The 24,225-nt window shown below is 39.6% G+C and overlaps 1 protein-coding gene across 8 annotated transcripts in view; it reads left to right on the top strand.

The window, feature by feature from the left end:
• MAST2 (microtubule associated serine/threonine kinase 2) overlaps positions 1-24,225 on the top strand; it is a 170,125-nt gene that overhangs the window by 42,001 nt on the left and 103,899 nt on the right. For 7 of the 8 annotated variants that reach the window (XM_070404834.1, XM_070404837.1, XM_070404836.1 and 4 more), the window contains exon 3: positions 6,126-6,268. In XM_070404834.1, coding sequence (XP_070260935.1) covers positions 6,126-6,268 — 143 coding nt within the window. Of the gene's footprint in view, positions 1-6,125; positions 6,269-19,886; positions 19,941-24,225 lie in introns of those variants that run through there. The other variant, XM_070404840.1, reaches the window with a different exon arrangement.

Raw genomic sequence — 24,225 nt, 5'->3', positions numbered from 1 at the left:
CTCTTCTTTTAAGGATGTGTTTATCTTCTAATTCTCTGTGAGTAAATAGATTTTTTATTTTTGGATTAAAACTTTTTTTTATATATATATACTTTATTGATTTTTTACAGAGAGAAAGGGAGAGGGATAGAGAGCCAGAAACATCGATGAGAGAAACATCGATCAGCTGCACACCTCCTACTGAGGATGTGCTCACAACCAAGGTACATGCCCTTGACGGGAATCGAACTTTGGACCTTTCAGTCCGCAGACCGATGCTCTATCCACTGAGCCAAACCAGCCAGGGCTGGATCAAAACTTTTTTTTTTTTAAAGTTTTCTTTTGTTTATGAATCAACTCTTTTCCTTTTCTTTTTTTTAAATCCTCACCCAAGGATATTTTCCACTGATTTTCAGAGAGAGTGGAAGAGAGAGAGGGAAAGACAGAAATATTGATGTGAGAGAAACACATCGATTGGTTGCTTTCTGCATGAGTCCTGATCGAGGTATGAGCCCTTGACTGGAATCAAACCCGGGACCCTTTGGTCCGCAGGCCGATGCTCTATCCACTGAGCCAAACTGACTAGGGCTCACCTCTTTTTCTTTCGACTCCTAACTACTAGAATCCATTGCTTTGCTCTGTGATGCTATATCCCTTCTCTCCTGTGAGATGTTGGCCTGGCTACTGGGTGGTACAATGTAGGACTGTGATTGTGTTTGAATGTTCTACCTATAGATTTTCAGTTAATCTGATTTCAACCTTATGTCTTACTTTATGTCCTTTTAGGTATTTTGCATTTCTGAACTTATCTACGATTTTGCAGGGCAGCTTGATACCCCATTTAACTGCAACCTCCTATATGGTTATTATACCTTGTGCCTTTTTTTGCCCAGTTCTATTGATTATGATTCACCTATCCTCTTTAGATTTTCCCAACAATAATTTGTTCATTCCTTATAATTTGTTTATCTCTCTCTCTCATACCCTCCTTCCCTCCTTTTCTCTTTCTTACTCCCCTTTGTTTATTTATTTTATTTCTAATTTTAATGAAGTTTCCTGGGGGACAAAAGATAAAAGTATATACTCAGTCATCCATCTTTAACTGGGAATATTTTGTATAATGGCCTCTTGAATCATTGTAAGAATATTAATTGGAATTATTTTTTTTCCTGGATTATTTATTTACTAAAGAGCTAGATGCTTCATTTGAACATATTGTTGCTTCTGTTTTATGTTGTTTGTTTTCCTCAAATTTTTGTCAATTCTTGGTACACTTCAAGCCCTGACTATATATGTCCAAATGGGTATCTTCTGCAGTTGTGTAAGCCTCTTTCCCCAGCAGGCCTTATTTTGAAGAGAGATAGAGATATGATACTAGCCTTTGTATGTTGATAGGTAAGTTAACAAACTAGTTTTCCTTTGGAATATATAGATGAGGAGTAGGCAGCTCATCTGGAGAACTTGGCAACATTTGCAGACAGAAGGCAGGCAGGCTCTTCTCTGGGCTTATGCAAGTTTTGAGTAGATCACCATTATTATTTTTGTGTTGTGTGGAGGGCTTTATGGAAAAAGCTCCCCTCCCGCATTTATGCATTTATTTTCTTCTCTTGCCTAATTGCCTTTGAACAAAGCTCTTTCTTTTTTTCAATAGGGACACTTCTAGAGCTTCCTTATTAAACATCACACAGGCTTTTGGAGTAAGACACGTTTTATCAGGTTAGGAATCTTGACTCTCAGTGATTTTAGCAAATGCCATTTTAGCATTATGGGGAGGTTATGTAATTTTTTTAGATTAATTATAAATATTTTCAGTTTATTCTTACACGTTAAGCGCCCAGCCTGTTTTGTCTTCCGGATGGAAAGTATAGTGTCAGTCACCGGTGACTGATTGGGCACTTAAAGTGCTAAATAATCTAGAAATTACTTCTCTGTTGTATTATTATACAACTAGAGGCCCGGTGTACAAAATTTGTGCAGGGGGGTGGGGGGTGTCCCTCAACCTGGCCTGCACCCTCTCCAATCTGGGACCCCTCGGGGGATGTCTGACTGCTGGTTTAGGCCCGATCCTGAAACCAGCAGTAGGACATCCTTCTCACAATCTGGAACTGCTAGCTCCTAACCACTCGCCTGCCTGCCTGGCTGCCTGATTGCCCCTAGCCGCTTCTGCCTGCCAGCCTGATCGCCCCCTGACCACTCCATGCCGGCCTGATTGCCCCCAACTGCCCTTCCCTGCTGGCCTGATCGTCCACAACTGCCTTCCCCAGCTGGCCTGATGACCCCCAACTACCCTCCCCTGTTGGGGCCTGATCGCTCCCAACTGCCCTCCCTTTCTGGCCTGATCGCCCAAACTGCCTTCCCCTGCCGGGGCCTAATCACCCCAACTGCCCTCCCCTGCTGGCCCAATCACCCACAACTGCCCTCTCTTCTGTGACCTGCCTCCTCCATGCAAGGCTGTGGAGACACCGGGACCGGCCTCCTCCGTGTCAAGCACAGCCGTGGGACCCCCAGGCCTCACTGCACGGAGCGGCCACTGGGCCCCGCCTTTACTATGCACGCAGCCATCTTGTGGTGACCATCTTGTGATTATGTTGCGCGAGGGTGTGAAGCCTCCTAGGCTTTTATTATATATGACTAGAGGCCTGGTGCATGAAATTCGTGCACGGCGGGGGTGTCCCCTTAGCCCAGCCTGCACCCTCTCCAATCTGAGACCCCTCGGGGGATGTCTGACTGCCGGTTTAGACCCAATCCCTGTCGGGCCTAAACTGGCAGTTGGACATCCCTCTCACAATCCTGGACAGCTGGCTCCTAGTCACTCACCTGCCTGCCTGCCTGGTTGCCCCTAACTGCCCCCCCCTCTGCTGACCTGATCGCCCCTAACTGCCCCCCCTCCCCCCGCCAGCCTGGTTGCCCCCAGTTGCCTCCCCTGCTGGCGTGGTAGCCCCCAACTGCCCCCTCCCTGCCAGCCTGGTTGCTCCTAACTGTCCCCCCCCCCCAACCTGGTCCCCCCCCCCGCCTGCCTCCCCCGCTGGCCTGGTTGCACCAGCAGCCTGCTGTTTAGTCATTTGGTTGTTCCTCACTAACCCCCCTGCTGGCCTGGTCGCCCCACGCAGCCCTCTGCTGGCCTGGTCACCCCACGCAGCCTGCTGTTCAGTTGTTTGGTCGTCCCTCACTAACCGCCCTGCTGGCCTGGTTGCCCTAAGAAGCCTGCTTGTTCAGTTGTTTGGTTGTCCCTCACTAACCCCCCTGCCAGCCTGGTTGCCTCATGCAGCCTGCTTGGTCAGTTGTTTGGTCGGCCCTCACTAACCCTCCTGCCGGCCTGGTCGTAGGCAGCCATCTTGTGAGGGCATGAGGGTTAATTTGCATATTATCTCTTTATTATAATGGATGGTTTGTTTATAATGTATATCTACTAAAGTTTTATCCCCTAATTTAGCAGGTATATGGCAGTATATACGTGATACTAAAAAGGGAACCCAACTTCACTACCATCCTCTAAAAAATTAAGTTCTTGAGGAACATTTATTTATTTATTCATTTATTTATTTGCAGTTTTCTTCTTTATATTTCTATTACACAGTAATGAAAATATATGAAGATTAAACCATAGTAGTACCTTTTATCACCCCAACTTCACATTCATCAGAGCTTTCTTTACTTAGCTCCTCACTGCTTTCTCCATCACTATCTCTGCTGCTGTCTTCTTTACTACCTTGATTATGTTCCTGAAGATTTTGAGCTTTCTCCATCAGCAACATTTCTTCAATAAGTGAGAAAAACTCCTTGGCTTCAGGATTTTCTGGTACATAGATTAGGATCATCTGATGTAATTATTTAGCCTAATGATAGTCTTGGGCCATTTCTGCTTTCAGGAACCTGGGTTCCGGCTGAGGGAAGACAGAGTGGACTAGAGTTGTGGGAGGAGAGAGCTGAAGGGATAGCCGCCAGGATCCTTGTGCTGAGTCCCTCTTCCACACGCAGATATCATCTTTCTTCAAGGAATTTTTAAATGACTTGAAATTCTTATTTTGATCCTTATTGAACCCATAGTTTAGTAGGGCATTAAAGAGTTTTAATAGGATGTGATAAACCCTATCATAAGGCAAGACTAGGTGTGGGGATGTGTGACTCGTTCATGCCCTCCAGAGGAACATTTAAAAAAACCTGACACTCATGGGTATATGGCTCAAGGATGGTATGTATGAGAGGAAGAATGAAGTAGATGGAGACTCCTTTTAAAGGCTAAAGAGTATGTCTATATATGTTTCTGTGCATGTAAAGAGCAAAAAGAATCCTCCTCGAGCTGCAACAAGAGTGGCTAAGATGCTGATGGCCTGAAATAAAGTATTTGGCATTTGTAATAGGTGTAAAGACACTAGAATTAAAAAGACAGACATTTTGCTAGTCCCTGAGTGATGTTTGTCTGAATGAGGTTGATAACTGAAGAAGATAAGTAAATATTTATGAGAAGAATTAGTTGGAAAGACTTGGGGTACTATACACAAAAGCCCTAAACTAGCCACTAGCTTTGAAGACAGATTCATTGAACACCACAATAGTTCCTGGACCCATTAACTGTGTGACCTTGAGCAAATAACAGCATGTACCTTGTTGGCTGTTACCAGTAGTCTATGTTGCTGCATGTTCTGCAGCAAATTTACATAAATATCCAGGTTGTTTACCTTTATGTGAATTACAAGGCACTGAGCCTCCTTTTAAGTCACCCTTTGAGGGAGAGGCTATAGGAAAAAGGGAAAAGTCCTTAATCATTACTTCTGTTTTCCTCCCTCCAAACCCACTTACATATATTCCATTATATTTCAACATACATTTAAAAATAATTTAAAATATATACAAACTTTTATTTTAAAAAATGGCATCATATGCTACATACTTTCTGCATTTTTCACTCAACAGGAACTGTTGAGCATTTTTCTCTTGATTAAATGTTGAGCTGCCTCATTTTTACTGGGTTTAGTATTTTATTATGTGGAAATATTATAATTTCTTTAACTTGTAATGAACACTTATTTTTAATTTTATTTTGGTGAGAATCGCTAAGATGAACATCCTGGTCTACATTTTTTTTCTTTATACTACATTTCTACAAGTAGAATGTTGGGTCCAAACATACTCAAATCAACATTTTTATAAGTTTTGCTAAATTGCTCTCTAAATAACTTGTCACGTTTTGTTTGCAGTAAAAGAGTATGTAGTAGAAAAACCAAAACCAAACCTTCTTTTGCTTATATCTTTATTATAGTGGTTATTTCCATTACGAATAGGATTTTGCCAGGAAGAGGAAGTATTTTCAAGTGAATTGGGTGATCAAGATAAAGGCAGGTGAAAGTACAGGGCATAAATTGAAGGTTAGTGAGTGAATAGGTATGGAACACCTGAGGGAGATAAGGCCAGGAAAATAATCTGGATTTATGTAGGATCCTTTTAGTATTTTAAAAGTTTGGCTTAATTCTTTAAACAGTAGGCAGTCTTTAGACATTTTTAAGAAAGGGAATGATAGGACCACATTTGTTTTGGTTAGATCACTACCAGCAATTTGAAGAATGGTGTGGAGGAAGGGATTGAAATGAGACTTGTATCTCAATTAGAAAATCATCGCAGTTCTAGATACTCAGTCTTTATTAAGTGACTTTCTTATAGTCTTTCAATGGGATTAAGGTAGTCAGTCCTGGTTGAACACATGGAATTTTGAAAGAGTAGTATAGATTCAGTGTTTGTCTTCTGGAAACCTAAGGGCCAAATTAGAAGACGGTCATGTTGCATTGAGTTGGTGAAAAACTAAATAGAATGGAAGAGACTGGAAAACTCCTAGCCTGCTAGGTCAGGTCTCAGGGTTGAGGGTAGAAGGTGGCATGGTGGTAGATATTACAGATAGTTAGTATTCCATTTTGAATTCTCACCACCACCAAAACAGTTGGAATTTTTAAAGGTCTACATTTAAAAATTCCAACTGTCTTGGTGGTGGTGAGAATTCCAAATGGAATACTAACTAAACTGATTCTGAAATGGATATGGAGGAACTTGACTTTGTTTTGGATCAATACACTTTTATCCAGTTGATATCATTGTATTTTTCATTAATTAATTAAAATAATTACAGGTATATTTTCTAAACTTTTTATTTGAAGGTAAGCAGCTGCTCCCCTTGTCCAGCAGTGTACATAGCAGTGTGGGACAGGCAACTTGGCAGTCTTCAGGAGAAGCATCAAACCTGGTTCGAATGAGGAATCAGTCCCTTGGACAGTCTGCACCTTCTCTTACCGCTGGCTTGGTAAGTGTTAATAAAGCTGGTCCCTTGCTTTATGAATAAATCATTGATTGTCATTTGTCATTGCCACATCTATTACTTCCCTTTTTAGGATTTGGGTAGTTTAATTTCTCAAAGTGAAGAATAGAAAATTAATGGAATTTAATTGAATATATTCTGACCTCTTATCCTGTCACTGATACTAATTATGTACTGAGAGTTATGAAAAAATTCAGTATGAAGTGAGGGGTCCCAGCCCCACACTAGGGTTCCCAGCCCAGGTTTCCAGGGCCAGGAAGAGAAGTCTCCATAACTTCTGGCTGTAAAGGTTAGCAGGGATGGCTGCTGAGGGCTCCTGGAGTCCCAGGTGTTCCTCTTAAAGGGTTTGTACCTGGACTGACTTGGACTCACTCTCTCTGAGGTCCAGTGCTGGGGCAGTAGTTCAAAAGGCACCAGAGACATATGGGAGGAACTGAATTGTCTGGCATCAGGTCAAGAGCTGGAGGGGCAGTTTTCTCCCAGACAGAAGTGCTGGCAGAGACCATTGTTCCTTTTCTGAGACCTCCCCCGACAAAGCCAGCAGGCAGGAGCCATATCAGACTCTCCATTAGCCTGGCTCTCATGATTTGTCCCACTCTGGTGATTCCCAGAGCCCCCACCCAATCCCACTTTTGGACACACCCAAGCTGTTTCCAGTGGCTTTTCCATATGAACAACCTGCCTTGGATCATGCTTCACACTTACCTAAAATTTCTCTAGCAAGCAGCATATGGCTTCAGTGTGCCTCATATCTTTCTCTAAGTGACCCCAGGCCCAGCATTAACTGCAGCTGGCCTTGGTTTGTAGTTTGGCCTCTCCTGGGCACCTGCAAGCCTAGCACAAATACCAGCTATATGCAGATCGTTTTGTAGCTCATGCCAGGTGGCCCCAGGTAGAACATAGGTGGTGGCTGAAACCTGGCCTGCACCACCAGGAGGCCCCAGAACCAGTGCATCAGGTGGACAGCTTCATATCACATAGAAGCACCCCCAACCACCTCCACAAACAACACTCAAGGGGGAAACTCAGTGGTCTCCGGAGCCCCCTGAAGTAAGTCCTGCTCCATGGACTGGGTGGGCCCCTGCATAGCTGATCCTCCACAGTGGTTGCAGTCAGGTCCTTATAGCCCATCAGCCTGGGGGTAAATTCCTCCTATTGATGTGTCAACAGCAATCAAGGGTCAACTACAGCAGAAGGGTATACACAGCCCACACATTGGGGGTAGGGGACACACACACTTGGAGGGCTCAGCTCAGGTGAACTGGGAGGCCATGCCACTGGACCTACAGGATACTTAATACATTAGGCCACTCTACCAGGCCCGGGAGACATAGTAGCTCTACCTAATACATACAAACAAACACAGGAGGCTACCAAAATGAGGAGACAAACAAACATTTCTCAAATGGAAGAAGAGAACAAAACTCCAGAAAAAAAGAAGTGAACAAAACTCTGGAAACAAAGAACTAAACAGAATGGAGACAATCTACTAGATGCAAAGTTTAAGACACTGGTTCTAAGTATGCTCAATGGACTTAGGGAAAGAGTAGATGAACTTAGTGAGAACTTCAACAAGAGATAGGAAACATAAAACAGAAAATAAGGAAGAACCAGTCAGAAATGAAGAATACATTGGAGTAGATGAAGCAAAGGATCAAATCAGATATTTGGAAGATAAGGAAGCAGAAAATATCCAATCAGAACAAAAAATCCAAAAAAAATGAGGATAGTATAAGGAGCCCTGGGACTTCAAGTATGCCAGCATTTGCATCATGGGGATGCTGGGAGAAGAGAGAAAGCAAGAAATTGAAAACATATTTGAGAAAGTAATGACAGAAAACTTTCTTAACCTAGGGAAGCAAATAGGCATACAAGTTCAGGAAGCACAGAGTCCTAAGCAAGATGAACCCAAAGAGGCCCCTACCAAGACACATCATAATTAAAATGGCAAAGGTTAAACACAAAGAATCTTAAAAGCATCAAGAGAAAAGCAGTTGGTTATCTAGAAGGGAGTTCCCATAAAGCTCTTAGCTGATTTCTCAACAGAAACTTTGCAGGTCACAAGGGATTGGCAAGAAATATTCAGTGATGAAAAGCAAGGACCTACAACCAAGATTACCCAATAAAGCTATCATTTAGAATTGAAGTACATCAGCTTCCTAGATAAGAAAAAGCTAAAGGAGTACATTACCACCAAACCAGTATTACATGAAATATTAAAGGATCTTCTTTAAGAAGAAGGAAAAAAAGAAAAAATACAATAAAATGGCAATAAATACATATCTATCAACAATTGAATGAACAAAATAAACTGACAAGCAAAACAGAAACAGATTCATGGATACAGAAAATATTTTGGCCTGGCCAGTGTGGGTCAGTGGTTGAGCATTGACCCATGAGCCAGGAGATCATGGTTTAATTCCTGGTCAAGGCACATGCCTGGGTTGTGGGCTTGATCCCCAGTAGGGGGCATGCAGGAGGCAGCTGATTGATGATTCTTCCTCATTGATGTTTTTATCTTTCTCCCCCCTCCTCTGAAATTAATGAAAACATATTAAAGAAAAAAAATATTTTGACAGTTGCCAGATGGGAGGAGTGTTGGCAGGGATGGTGAAAAGGTAAAGGGACTAAGAAGTACAAATTGGTAGTTACAGACTAATCATAGTTACAATAGTAAAGTACAGTATAGAGAATATAGTCAACAATATTATAATAACTATGTATGGTGTCAGATCATTATGAGATTTATTGGGATGATCACTTAGTAAGTTATATAATGTTTAATCACTGGGTTGTAGACCTGAAACTAATAGAATATTGTATGTCAACTATAATTGAAAAATAAAAAATATTTAAAGTAAAACAAATAATTATGTTGTTTGTCCTTTTGTTGTTGAGTTGTAAGAGTTATTTATTCTTGATACTAGGCCCTTATCGATCTATGATTTGCAGTTATTTTTTATTCTGTGTATCTTTTCACTTTTGTTATAATGTCCTTTGATTCAGAAAATTTTTGAAGTCAAATTTATCTATTTTTTCCTTTTGTTGCTTGTGCTTTTGGTTTCATATCTAAGAATTCATTGCCAAATAACAGGTCAGGAAGATTTACCCCTATGCTATCTATTATGAGTTTTATGGTTTTAGTTCATGTATTTATTTCACTGATCCATTTAAAATGAACTTTTGTGTAAAGTGTGAAGTAGGGGGGGTGTCCAAATTAATTCTTTTGTATGTTGCTATCCATTTGTTAGATATTCTTAGAAACAGACATCTGGAGTAAAGGAGATCAGTTTTAGAACTATAGATAGGGATTTGGAAGCTGTGAATTAAGTCATCATGGAAGAAAATGCAGAGAATGAAAAGGAATGTAGGGAAACATGAACAATTTATATGTGAAAGGGAAAATAGTATAAGATAGTGAAGTCTTCAACTTAGTAAGAATTTCAGGAGTTTAGATTAAGTGCACTCACTGCCTATTAACTTGAGAATTGCTGTACTTTACATTTTCTTTTTTATAAGAGGAACATGTTTCTCATGCCACCTAGTGTCTTTTCAAAGGTATGAGAGTAGTATTTCATAAGAGACTTTAAAATAAAAAGTTGGGAGAGTTTCATGAGATTGAACAGACTATTAGTAGCCTAGTTGCTTAGTATCAAGAGAATTCTTAAGAAAGAAGCAACCCTAACCAGTTTGGCTCAGTGGATAGAGCGTTGGCCTGCGGACTGAAAGGTCCCAGGTTCGATTCTGGTCAGGGGCATGTACCTTGGTTGCGGGTACATCCCCAGTAGGAGGTGTGCAGGAGGAGGCTGATCGATGTTTCTCTCTCATTGATGTTTCTCACTCTCTATCCCTCTCTCTTCCTCTCTGTAAAAGATCAATAAAATATATTTTTTTAAAAAGAGAGAGAGAGAGAGAGAGAGAAGCAAAAGAACAGACTCATTATTTTGCCTGAACAAATTGGAGCTGAATTTTAGATTGTTAAACATTTATCTTCTGTGATAATTTGTAAAGAATCTAAGGTGTATTGCCTTAAAAATAGTGGCTTTGGTATTTTAAAAAGGCACTTAAAATTATTTTTTAAAATAAATCAGTTTACTGGGACTATTGACATACTTAGGGTTAGAATACATGACAAATTTTATGCAAGCTTTGCACAAAGTTTTATATGTATAAAAATGGTATTATTAAATCACTAGTTAAAATTTATAACTGTAGGTTTCGTCCTGTTTTTTAAATTTTGTACAGAAAGTCTTTTAATTGAACCACTAATGTCATGTATTGCTATTCATAGGTTTATTTAACAATATTGAGGAAAGATTGAAAAGTACTGATTTTGGTAGATTCTGTCATGAAACAGTCAAATTATTAGAGATACTTGAGTTGGGATAGAAAACTAATATTTACTGGACTGTACACCTAAGTTCTTTTGCATAAACATCTTCCTTATTTTCTCAGGAACTTTTTGAGGTAGATGTAATTATCTTATTTTACAGGTGAGGAAATTTCAGGCTCGCAGGAATTTGTTCATTTGTTCGTTCATCTCGCAAATATTTTTGAAGTACCCCCTATATATCACCATTGTACTAGGTGCCTGGAATACAATAGTGAACAAAGCAAAGTTAAATACTTTGCTGTAAGTGAATGTTAGAGCAGGAATTCAAAACCAGGCAGGTCTGATTTTTTTTTTTTAATCCTCACACGAAGATATTTTTCCATTGATTTTTAGAGAGAATGGAAGCAAGGGAGAAAGGCAGAGAAATATTGATGTGAGAGAAACACATCGATTGGTTGCCTACTGCCCGCACCCTGACCAGGGTCCTGGGCTGGGGAGGAGCCTGCAATCGAGATATGTGCCCTTGACCAGAATCGAACCCAGAACCCTTCAGTCTGTAGGCTGACGTTCTATCCACTGAGCTAAACCGGCTAGGGCAGGTAGGTCTGACTCTGAAGTCTATTTTAAGAGTTGTACATAAGTGGAGAGAAAAGTCTTTGGCAGGTTGGATTATTTGAGTTGCAATTTTTGGTTGGATTTATTGATAATTTTCTCAACTATTTAGATATTGAAGATTTTTATTGGGATTACATGTAGGGAGAGGTTTACTTGGTCCTATCTTTCTTTCCTTTCTGTCTACATTTTTTATTGTAGATAGTGTTACAGATCTCTCCCATTTTCACCCCGTTCCCCCCTCCTCCCAGCCCCTACCCACCCCCCAGATCTTCACTACCCTATTGTCCATGTTCGTGGGCTGTGCATACTAGTAAATAAGTTACGTGATTCTTATTACATAAAAATTTCTCTGTGAGTTGAAAGGAATTTCTGTTCTGTAGAGTGTGCAAATAAAAATGAAAATACATTTAATTTTAATCCACATATTAGTCAAGTTCCTGGAAGGAAACAGAACAAATTGTGAGCTTATAATAAACGGATATGAGTAGAGTATAGTGAAATGACAATATACACATAGTACCTTCTGCTTAATAGTAAACTGTTGCTATTATCTAGCATTGGAGAAAGGATGAGGGGAGGAAGTGATGCTTGGAATTTGGGAGACAGAGGTGGCTGTGTGTAGAAGACAACCTGACAATTGATATGACTTGTAGTAGTGGGATGCAGCCAGCCTAACATGACCCAGCAGGGACCAACCAAGGAGAATAAATTGTTCCTGACTCTCTCCCTTACCCTCTTTCCTTTCTGTCATCTCCTGCTGGTGCTGCTTATTGGTTGACCCCATCTGGACAGAAGAGGGTAGGGCAACCTGTGGATATAGTTAATAATGATCCTGCAGTTTGAGGTATAGGGGATGATCTTTGGGGGGCAAGTGGATGATACCCTGTATATCTTACAACTTTTTAAAATATTGAGCTTACTTATATATAGTTTTGACTATGAATTACTTTATGTTAAATCATACTGCAATTTTGGTCAAAGCATTGCTAATTTTTTTCATAAATCTATTTTGAAATTGTCTTTATCCCAGAAACCATTTCTTGTAATTCAGAAATTCTATTATTCCATAGTTTTCTGGCTTAATAAAATACATGTAAATATAGCATTTACTATAACTTAATTTAAAATTTATATATATAAATTATAAGTTAAAGTTCTTTTAGAAAATAAGATAGAGAGCACATAGTTATTTGTAAACTTTTTGTTTAATAATTCTGTTTTCAAGTGGCTTCTTGGTAGCAAGATTTGTTTCTTGCAAAATTGTTCTCCCTGTTGCTGCTTTTAAGATTCTTTGTCTTTAACCTTTGCCATTTTAATTATGATATGTCTTGGTGTGTGCCTCTTTGGGACTCTCTGTGCTTCCTGGACTTGTGTCTTTTTTTTCCTTCACCAAGTTAGGGAAGTTTTCAGTTATCATTTCTTCAAATAGGTTCTTAATCCCATGCTTTCTTCTCTTTCTGGTATCCCTATGATTCAGATGTTGTTATAGTTGATATTGTCCCAGAGGTCAAAGCTACCTTCATTTTCTAAAATTATTTTTTCTTTTTGGTTGCTTGGATGTTTTCTGCTATCTTGTCTTCCAGATCTCTGACTTGATCCTCTGCTTCATCTAATCTGCTGTTAATTTCTTTTAGTGTAGTTTTTAATTTCAGATATTATATTTTTTATTTCTGACTGGTTATTTTTATGGTTATGTCCTTTTTTATGCTTACTAGCTCTTTAAGTCAGTGGTTCTCAACCTGTGGGTCGCGACCCCTTTGGCAGTCAAACAACCCTTTCACAGGGGTCGCCTAAGACCATCCTGCATATCAGATGTTTACATTACGATTCATAACAGTAGCAACATTACAGTTATGAAGTAGCAATGAAAATAATTTTATGGTTGGGTCACAACATGAGGAACTGTATTTAAAGGGCCAGAAGGTTGAGAACCACTACGTTAAGTTCTCACTGAGTTCATCCATTCTTCCCCTAAGTTCCTTGAGCATTCTTATAACTGTATCTGGACTTGCTTGCCTCCATTTCATTTAGTTCTTTTTTTTTTTTTTTTTAACTGGGGATTTCTCCTGTTCTTTTATTTGGGGGCATGATATTTTGGCTGCTTCTCTGTGTTTGTTTCTGTGTATTAGGTAGATCTGCTGTGCCTTGCAGTCTTGGTATAATGGCCTTATGTAGTAGGTGTCTTGTGGGGCTCCGCGGTGTAATCTCTCTGATCACCTGAGCTTGGTGCTCCAGGAATGTCCTTTGTGTGGGTTATGTGAACCCTTATGTTGTAGTTGAGTCTTGATTGTTGTTGGCCCATCCATGGGTGGGGTTGACCCTCGGGCTGGTTGACTATGAAGATTGACCCTGACCACAGTGTAGGAGCTGCTGTGTCGGCTGACCCTATGCAGTGAATTCGCCCCAGCAGGGTCTGGTGCCTGCTGAGATCTCCCTTTGGGTGTGCTTTTTGTGGAGCTAATTAGGTGGTGCTCTGATGTGGTCTGAATCCCACCACCAGGTATTTTGGTTGTGGGGCCTCTTGGAAGGGATTCGGGTGCAGGTCAGTGTAAGGTGCTGCCTGTGATCAGCCCTGAGCTACATAGTTGGAGCTATAAAGTGATCCACAGTTTGTGGCTGCCTCTGCTGAACCTGGGTGTGCATGGGAGAGGCCAAGTTACTCATCCAGCTCGGCTTCCACCAGTATTGAGCCTGGGGCAGATCAGCAAAAGGCTCAAAGCACTCCAAGATTTGCCTCCACCTGCCGGTTGCCTGTTAGCCAGGGAAAGAGCTTCTGGCGTTATATGAGTTACATGAAGCAGGTTCTCAGTGAGTCACCTGGTAGGGTGATGGTGTTCACCAGGTTGATACAGATTCAAACTTGACACCAGTGCTGGGTCTGAGGCCACTCAGCAAAAGTCTTAGGTTACAGTGAGGTTAGCCACCCCCCTTTCCTTGGGGCCTGTGGACCTTTGCAATGGGTGGGGTCTCAGCGAGTCATCAGGGTGAGGCCAGTAGAGTTCATCAGGCTAAAACAGATTAAGATTTGGTTGTGTGGAAGGAGGGTTCTGCACAGTCAGGGCGTATGTAGGTCTGGGAATGGACCTGCCCTAGAGCCATTCCACTCAGTCTCTCCCTGTGTATCTCTGACACCCCCTGAGTCTGTCCCGATCTCCTTACGAGCCTTCCAAGAAAGAGTAGGCAGTGAGCCCAGGCTGGCTGCAGCTAGCTGATTCCTCTGCAGGGTGCAAGTTTGGGAGTCGGGAAGTTAGAACCAGTACATCTCTCCAAACTGATGCTCTTTGGAGGGGAGTGCTGGACTCAGGAAAGATACTGTCCTTGGGTGGTGTGGGAAAAGGACTCAACACAGGTACATTGGCAGCTGTTCTTCCAGCCCTCTCCCAAGCGCTGCACAACCCAATCTCTCCCTGTATGACTCCAGTCTGCTCTGAGCTACTGTCCCTCCACGGGAGGTCAGTGTGAGTGCCTGTGAATGTGATTTTGTGCACTGGTCCTATAAAAGGGCACCTGGGTTTCTTGCAGTCTCTTGTCTCACCCTGGCTGCCGGAAGCCAATTCCAGCATGTCATAATTGCAAGAGTTTCATCAAAAGGTTGATGGAATTTGGGGACTCAACAAGGGCTGAGTCACATATGTTGTCACCTGTTGGGAATAGCTGAAGGCATTTCCCCAAACCTGAAAAGGGATGATTGCTTGCTGCCAGACAGCTCAGGACATCTTAATCTACATATTATTGCCTCCTACTGGCCAAACACCTGAACAGCCGTAGGCAAATTCTTCCATTCTGACAATGGACTGTCCTTTGAAGTGTGTATCTCCACCTCGCCTTAGAACAAATTGTGTTAATAAAAAGCAAGGGGTCCTGAGACGAGGAGATCTTAGTATTTTTAGCTAGGCTCCTCTGACCCCCAAATGCCTTTCAAAATTATGCTTTGTCTCTGGAGTCTTTATTAAGTTACACACAAAGTTACACACAGCCCTTCTCCAGATTGCTGAACCCTTCTAGATGCTGGAACAAGAACCCTGGCACTTGGCAGTCAGAAACCCCACTAATCTTCACAGCTAGATGTTTGTGGGCTCCTCTTCCCAGTGCTGGTGCTCTGGGCAGCCCAGCATGGGGTTGAAACCTCTTGCTCCTTAGGGGGTGGACCCCTGCAGTTGAGATATTCCCTCTGGATTCTCAACTGCCTCACATGGGTGTGAGGCTACCAGCCTTGGGCAAACTGCGGGCTGGATCTGGCCCGTTTGAAATGAATAAAACTAAAAAAAAAAAAAAAAAAAAAAAAAAAGACCGTACCCTTTTATGTAATGATGTTTACTTTGAATTTATATTAGTTCACACAAACACTCCATCCATGCTTTTGTTCCGGCCCTCCGGTCCAGTTTAAGAACCCATTGTGGCCCTCGAGTCAAAAAGTTTGCCCACCCCTGGTCTAGCCCCTTTCCTTTCTTCACCCTTTCTACTATTCTCCATGTGGCTTCTTCTCTATGTCCTTATAAGACTTCTCTTCAGCTAGTCTTCAGGTTGATTGTTCTATAATTTAGTTGTATTTCCGATTTGGGAGGAGATGAGTATAACTTCTACCTACTCCCCCACACCATCTTGGACTCTCTCTCTTCTATGTTTTCTTAAAAACTTTTTAGTTTTTAATTTTACATTTAAATCTATGATTTATTTAGAGTTAATTTTTGTAAGGTGTAGGTTGGATTGCTTGCTTGCTTGATTGATTGATCTTATTTATGGATGTCCAGTGCATTTTATTGAAAGGTCTGTCCTTTTTCTATTGATTTGCTTTTACACTTTTGTCAAAAATGTGCATATTTGTATACATCTATTTCTGGGTTCTATATTGTTTCATTAATCTATAGGACTATCTTCAAAGTAAGTTTGTTTATGTCAACAAAAAGTTTTTCTGGGATTTTGATAGGAGTTGCATTAGACCTATAGATAAGTTTGGGGGAGAATTGGTATTTTTACTATTTTAGTCTTCTAACCCATTAATACAGTGTATCTCTCCCATTTATTTAGATCTTCTTTGTTTCCTTTAATCAGCATTTTGTAACTTTCAGCATACATATTTTGAATATGTTTTGTCAGATTATACCAGTCTTAGTCTCTTAGCCTTGATAATTTATTTCAAGTGGAGCTGAAAATTAAGAGAGGTTACATGGGGGGGGAAAAGTGAGCTGGAATCCTTTTTTTCTGATTGTAAGTGGTATTATTGTATTTTAGCTTTTAGTTTCTACATGTTTGTTTCTAGTATATAAGAACACTGTTGATTTTGTGCATTGGGCTTTTATCCTGTGAACTTGTCAAACTCATTAGTTTAGGAGTTTTTTGTAGATTCTTTGAGATTTTCTACATGTCAACCATGTCATTTTCAAATAGGACAGTTTGTCTTCAATCTGTATGCCTTTTATATTTTTTTCTTATCCTATTCCTCTGGCTAGGACTTAGTTATTTTAAACACTGAATTTTTATTCTGGTAATGATGATTTCATGAACCTAATTTTGAACTAGCAATGCAGTTGTACTCAGTTTATTCCTTTACATGGTAAACAAGCCAAGGTAAGCACAATGAAAAATTAACTTTTGTTACAAAACACCCTGAAGGGGGTGTTTTCACAGGCCTTTCACAGTCACTGCATGTAATACTGTACACAGAGCAAAGCACAGAACTTGGAACCTCTACAATTCATGGTAGTTCATTGCCAGATAGTCTTATTAATTAACACCAAATTAATGTATAGTAGAGAAGTTGATGAAATTCTTTCTGGGACAAGAAACCCTCCTCTACTGTTCTGTTTAGAAAGCTGCATGTTCCATCAGAAACATGAGTTCAAGTTTCTACTATATAATTTCTGAGCAGGTTATATCCCCTGCTAAGAAATTGTATAATAGAGCCATCATTTGTCTAGTTATAAAATAAGGCATTTCTGCCGAACCGGTTTGGCTCAGTGGATAGAGCGTCGGCCTGCGGACTCAAGGGTCCCAGGTTCGATTCCGGTCAAGGGCATGTACCTTGGTTGCGGGCACATCCCTACTGGGGGCTGTGCAGGAGGCAGCTGATGGATCTCTCTCATCGATGTTTCTAACTCTCTATCCCTCTCCCTTCTTCTCTGTAAAAATTCAATAAAATATATTTAAAAAAAAAAAAAATAAGGCATTTCAGCTCAATTATCACATCATTTATAAATCAAATTTATTCAATATGAACCATTAGGGCAGTGGTTGGCAAACTGCGGCTCGCGAGCCACATGCGGCTCTTTGGCCCCTTGAGTATGGCTCTTCCACAAAATACCACGTGCGGGTGGGTGCGCACGTACAGTGCAATTGAAACTTTGTGGCCCATGCGCAGAAGTCGGTTTTTGGCCTGGGCGAGTCTATTTTGAAGAAGTGGCATTAGAAGAAGTGGGGGGACGTTCGCTGAGGTCGACCCCTCAGATTGAGGACATATTTAGCAAAGGCCAGCTTAGGAGTACCCTAATTAAGTTAATAACAATGTACCTACCTATATAGTTTAAGTTTAAAAAATTTGGCTCTCAAAAGAAATTTCAATCATTGTACTGTTGATACTTAGCTCTATTGACTAATGAGTTTGCTGACCACTGCATTAGGGTAATTTTTCTTATCAATCCATATGTCTAAACCAGCCGTGGGCAAACTACGGCCCGCGGGCCGAATCCGGCTGTTTGAAATGAATAAAACTAAAAAAAAAAAAAAGACCGTACCCTTTTATGTAATGATGTTTACAACATTCCTGGGTTGCAGGCCCGATTCTCTCTCGTCATTGATGTTTCTATCTCGCTCTCCTTCTCCCTTCCTCTCTAAAATCAATTAAAAAAATATATTTAAAAAAAAGCCTTTGACTTTGCAGATACTCATCTAGTGGATAGCACACCCTATGCAAATAAGCTGTCTGTTCAGGTCTTGTGTTTGTTTTCCCCATGGACATAATCCAGCTGTTAGTTGTTTAAAGCAGCAGATGGAAGAAGTCCATGGAGATGTGGATTTATTAGCTCTAACAATGAAAGACCACACTGGTTGTGTTAAGGATTAGAAGTTTTTTTACTGAATGAAAGGGAGGTGGATCCTGCTTTCTGTGCTATTTTCAGCAATGTGGCTACAGCTCTTGTGACTAAGTCAGCTGTAAGAATACCAGAAAAAGATTTTGTAAATAGACTTTCTTTTAAGCCCCAGACTGTTAGTGCAGCTGCCATAATTATATAAGGGACAGCTTTTCCTTGTTGTTGGATGCAGTCTGAATCCATTCTGTAGTTATTACTATATTTATTCCTGAGCGTGTATAATAGCCTGACTCAGGGTGCTTTATGTGTACCTTTGTTTCTCAAATTGGGGAAATTTGGATTAATATCTCTTGAAATCCTTTGGTGAGTGCATAATTTATAATATGTCCTATAATTTGGAGAACAACAACTATGAATTGGTAGATAACGTGTTCCTAAAAATATAGTGTTGCCTTAGCTAACAATTTTTTTTATTGTGACTCATTAGAAAAAATCAACAACTTTCCTCACTTTCCACCTGTGTTTCCTAGAATTCTGGTGATTACTATAGAATTGGAAAGTTGAAAACATTGCTTATGGAGCATTTAAATGACAAAATCATGAGAGGTAATTTTTCACTCTGGAGCTCTCAAAAATGATTTTTAAGTTATAAATTAAGAGACTAGAAACATCTTTAAATTTGGCTCAATACCTGCTTTGAAAATGGCATCCAGTGACCAAATAAATTGTTCTGAGATTATTAAAGCCTGGGTAAAACTAGACTTTTTCATGCTGTGTCCTTTTAGAAGTCTGATGGAATGGGGAGCTTTTCCTGTGACAGTACTGACAGCAATGAATAGATGAATGAATTTGTCCGTGCTCAGAGCTCACCACATATGTACTAGCCCCCTCCAGACATAAAAGAGCAGGGGAACCGACTTTAGCAATGATCTAAGCTTCTGAAGAAAGAGGCTTTCGTGACTGTCCAAGAAGTAAAGAACAGTGTATCTAGAGATAAAGAAACAAAAGAGCCTGTGACAGTATCGAAAGAATCTGACATTTGCTTTGTCTGTACAAAGGATGAAAGGAATTTTGCCGACTGAGTCAAAACTAACTGGTTTTACAGCAGCCTAAGTCCGAAAATACAGGCATCAGAATAATATGTTTTTCTTTGTATTTCTGAAGAATTGTTATCTTTTTTAAAACATGTGGAGTGGTTTTGTTTTTGGAAAGGAAAACGTGACATGAATTTTATAAGCTTAATAGCTGTAGGTGGAGACTGTTGTTTGTTAAACCTTTTTAATCAGTGAAGTTAGGATATCAAAGATCGGAATTTCTTTTGAACCTTTGTCATTTTCTTGGTACTTCAGATATTTTCAACCAAAGGAGTATGTATGGAAAAGAAAATAAATATGAGATATTTTCCCCAGTTTTGGTGGTGATTCAGTGAGATCCATCTGTACTGCTGTGAAGAAAGACGTGGCACTGATGTGAGGCAGTGATTATCTGCTCATGCTGGACTGAGGGAGAACTGGTTGAGTGGAGCCGTGGTTAGTGGGCACAGCATGGAGAACGGGATTGATTGCCTCTTCACCCAGCAGTAAGCAAGTAGGCACTACTAGTTGACTGTCTGGGGAGTGGCTTTTTTTGTCTGATATCTATTATGGATGATTCCAGTATTCTACGAAGGAGAGGGTTACAGGTGAGTAACAGAGTCTTTTTACTGATCTCCTTCCTCTGAGTGTCTTTTAAAAATGTACTGAACAGATTGCTTCAATTTTATTTAATTTATTTGAAGCAGGGTAGTATGCCACTAAGTTCTTCATTATGCCATTATGTATAGTTATAATTAGAAAAATTGTTTCTACTTTGATAGAAAAAATTGCTGTTTGGGCTGACTGACATTATATTAAGTGAAGGGAACAATTAAATTAGACTATGCTGAATGCAACCGTAATTTTGGATAGCAGACATTACTACTGGCAGATTGTTTACAGTAAACATTCTGTTCCTGACCACTGTACCTATCTCTTCACTTTGCCCCTCTTTATAAAGTGACATATATGTGTAATATGTTTGGCTCTACACATAGTTTTAAGAACTTTCCTAAATCTCACTGCATACATACATACAATATAGCCATAAATAATAGCCATATATCTGACACTTGTTTTGGAAGCCTTTTTCTCCGTAAGTCTTGTGAAATTTGGCACAGGAAGAGGCAAGTAAGATGAAGGGGGAAATAAAGAGGATGATAGACAATTTCAACTGAGTTTTAATGAATGCCCTTAGCACTAAGAGAATACATACCAGAATTCTTTTAAATTCGATCATTAATTTTTCATACTTTGTAAAGTAGATCATCCCATTTTAGTCTTAATAGGAATAAGCAAGCTTTATTTAGTCCATCATTGGCTGTTTTAAGGATTGATATAATAAAGCTTTCAGTGTAAAACAGTCCCCCTGGTAAAGATCTCATTATGAAATGTAGCTATTTCTTTTGTTTTAATTTCGTTTTACATTTGTAAAGTACTTTTTTTGTGTGTATGCAAAGCAACTAGGGTCTTTTTAATGACTGTGAATTAACATTGTTGTTTTTTTTTTAAGTGCTCAAAAAGAAAATATATAGAATTGGTAAAATTTGATCAAATTATTATATTTATAGTTATTATTTGTGCTTCTTATTAATGGCATTGTAACCATTCAAAGCCCACTGAGAACACCCACTGAATTTCAGCAGTTGTTCAGTATGACCAGACTTTAAAAATTAATGCCTTTTAAAATTTCTTTCATTAGTACAGTTGGTTCAGTTAGATGTGTCACTTGATTTTTTGGGAGTATTTTGAGAAATATTTATAAAGTACTCAGAAGACCTCTAATAAATAGTGATGTATATTCAAGTAGCTGTTAAAAATGGCTGGCTTTGTAAGCACATTTAATGCATTGCCTATTTATATCTTTATTTCTCTTTAGATGCCAGGATTCAGAAAGGGAGTCCTATTTGTTGAATGGGAATATTTTCAGTTATTGTGCCTGTTTAGTGTTAAGTCAGTTATTTTTCTCCCATGTACTGAGTCAGTCTCCAGTATCTGCTACCCTGTTTACTGATGCCCTTCTGCTGAGTCTTTATTTCTATACTAGAGGCCTGGTGAACGAATTCGTGCATGGGGCTGATAGGGCCGGGCAGGTGCGGGGGTGGGGAGAGGGGCCGGGTGAGGTTGGCCCAGTCCGGCCCTGTTCCCTGTTGAACTCTGGTTGAATTCTGGTCAAACTCCTGATAGAGGGGACAATTTGCATATTACCCTTTTACTATATAGGAGGATTGTAGGAGTTCCAAATTGTGGATTACATAGCACTGGAGGGTATTTTTACTGCCTCCTTTTTCTTCTTCTTTATTACTTTAAAGTTTATTCTCCAGAAGACTGCATTAGAACATTCTGAAATAGAAGTAATGCTTGAAAAACAGCAGTTTAGATTATTTGTTTTAAACAGATAACTTATAATGTAAAATTTTTAAAGTTAGTTTTAGATTTTTATACATAAAAACACAAAAGCTAAAGTGTACCCAGTTATACAGGTAATCTACTGGGTAACCTCAGATTAGAAGATGAAAATCCAAATAAATGTTTGGGCCTCACCAACTGCTTTTTGGTGAGGTGGACTTCCTCATAGTTTTCAGAAAGTCAGCTAAGAAACATCCTGCTTTGACCCAGGCAATTTTCTTTGCCAGGTTCCCTGGGACGTGGCAGTATAGTATATAATGCATTTATTGTGTTTTGTGTCCTACATTGCTAGCTTATAGTTTTCATTTAATTATCATGACATTGATGACAAGTAGGTATTGTCTGTATTTTCAAGTACAGATAATTTGAAAGAAGGAACAGGAGATTGGTTCAGATTATAGTTCTGCCATATTCTAGCTATATAACCATGGTCAGATTTTGAAAAACTCAATGCCTTCCCTTCTGTATTCCACTGTCATATTGAAAATAGACTATAGAGGCAAGGGCTGTAGCAGGAAGACCAGTTATGAGACTGTTGTGGTCAAAAAGGCAAGAAGATCTAATGCAGGGGTGGGCAAACTTTTTGACTCGAGGGCCACAATGGGTTCTTAAACCAGACCGGAGGGCCGGAACAAAAGCATGGATGGAGTGTTTGTGTGAACTAATATAAATTCAAAGTAAACATCATTACATAAAAGGGTACGGTCTTTTTTTTTTTTTAGTTTTATTCATTTCAAGCGGGCTGTAGTTTGCCCACGGCTGATCTAATGGATGGAGAGAGGTGATAGCAGTGGAGTTGGTGGTGAGTTTTCTGATAGGTCATTTTTTTCAGATATGTGAAGCTCAGTAACTTCCTCAGGGACAGACAACTTCTAAGTGGTTGGGCTAGGTGTATAGGTTAAGATACTCTGAACAAAAGTAACAGAAAACTTGACTTTGAATATTTTAAATATATATATATATATATTTTAATATATATATTTTTATTGATTTCAGTGAGGAAGGGAGAGGGAGAGAGAGAGAAACTTTAATGATGAGAGAGAATCATTGATTGGCTGCCTTCTGCATGCCCCATACTGGGATGGAGCCCGCAACTCAGGCATGTGCCCTGACCTGGAATTGAATCATGACCTCCTGGTTCATAAATATTAAAGGAATGTATTGACTTACAAATATGGAAAGAGTTTGGATGGGTTTCAGAGTTGGGTAATCTAGTGTCTTTTGCTCAGCTTCTCTGCTCTGTGTATTGGCCTCATTCCTACTTATTAGAAAAAAGCTGTAGTGGTTTCAGCTTGCATGGTCACACACTAAGCATCTGGGAGATAATGTGTGAGCATCTTTCTTTTAAACTAGAGGAGCCTCTATTCTGTGTAGGAATTGACGCTGTTTTGCATGAAGAGCAGGTCAGATTTGGGTCTTCCTTATGGTAAACATTGGTTCTCATCCTGCTGCTACTTCTGGAGCATCTCCAGTGAGAGATTTTTGAAGTTGAAGTTCTTTGTGAATAGAAGAAGGCACTTTAAAAAAAAAAAAATTAAATCTTTATTGTTCAGATTATTACAGTTGTTCCTCTTTTTTCCCCCCATAGCTCCCCTCCACCCGGTTCCCAACCCACCCTCTGCCCTTAAACCGCCCCCTCCCCCCCCAACTGTCCTCATCCATAGGTGTACAATTTTTGTTCAGTCTCAAAGAAGGCACTTTTATATTTGCCTTATTTCCCAATCAACTTTATGGGAGGTGATTTTATTTTAACTTTGAAAGGTCAAATACTAGCCATAATAAACAAATTGGCTTCATCATTTTCACATTAAGTAAGTATCTGACCATAAGGCAGATACAGTAATCAGTTTTCATTATAAGGAGAACCCAGTTTTCCAGGTTTTGAATTGAGAATATTTGTTATGTTTATAAAATTATTACTATCAGGAGAATTGTGCAATGTTTCCTACCCCCTTTATTGGCTTTGATGTTCAAAAATGAAAGTACTTAAAGTGCCATTGTTTAGGGATACTTAATTATTTTGGAGAATATATGACAACATAATGCATATTGGAAAACATTGTTGACAAAAACTTTTTGGATTTTAAATGGTTTTTAAACCTCACCTAAGATATGTTTATTGATAAATATCAGCAGAAGTTTTTCTGTCTTGTTAATTTTTCTAAAGCCCAACTATCCTTTTATTTTAACCTTTCCATGTCATTTTGCTTTTGGTATAGCTGTTGCAAATGGCATGCAGTATGTTGTATGTTTTTTCTGTATATACAGGTAAATGTTTCTATTTATACTTATGATGATTACTGGTATATTTGACCTTGTTCATGCCATATTATTTCTTGCATTCCATGTCCTACATTTCTATACCTTATTGCTTCTTTTTCTTCATTTTTTTTGCCATTTAAAAATACTGATAGAGCTTTTTTGATTTGTTTTCTTACTAGATTTTTCTAACTTTATTGCTGAGTTAGAACAAATTCAGATTTT

The sequence above is a fragment of the Myotis yumanensis genome, unplaced genomic scaffold (genome assembly GCF_028538775.1).
Source record: "Myotis yumanensis isolate MYYU_CA2020_CCGP unplaced genomic scaffold, mMyoYum1.0.hap1 SCAF_2, whole genome shotgun sequence".
Classification (NCBI taxonomy): Eukaryota; Metazoa; Chordata; class Mammalia; order Chiroptera; family Vespertilionidae; genus Myotis; species Myotis yumanensis.
Note: the sequence above shows the minus strand (reverse complement) of the source record. Positions and strands in the feature narration are given on the sequence as shown.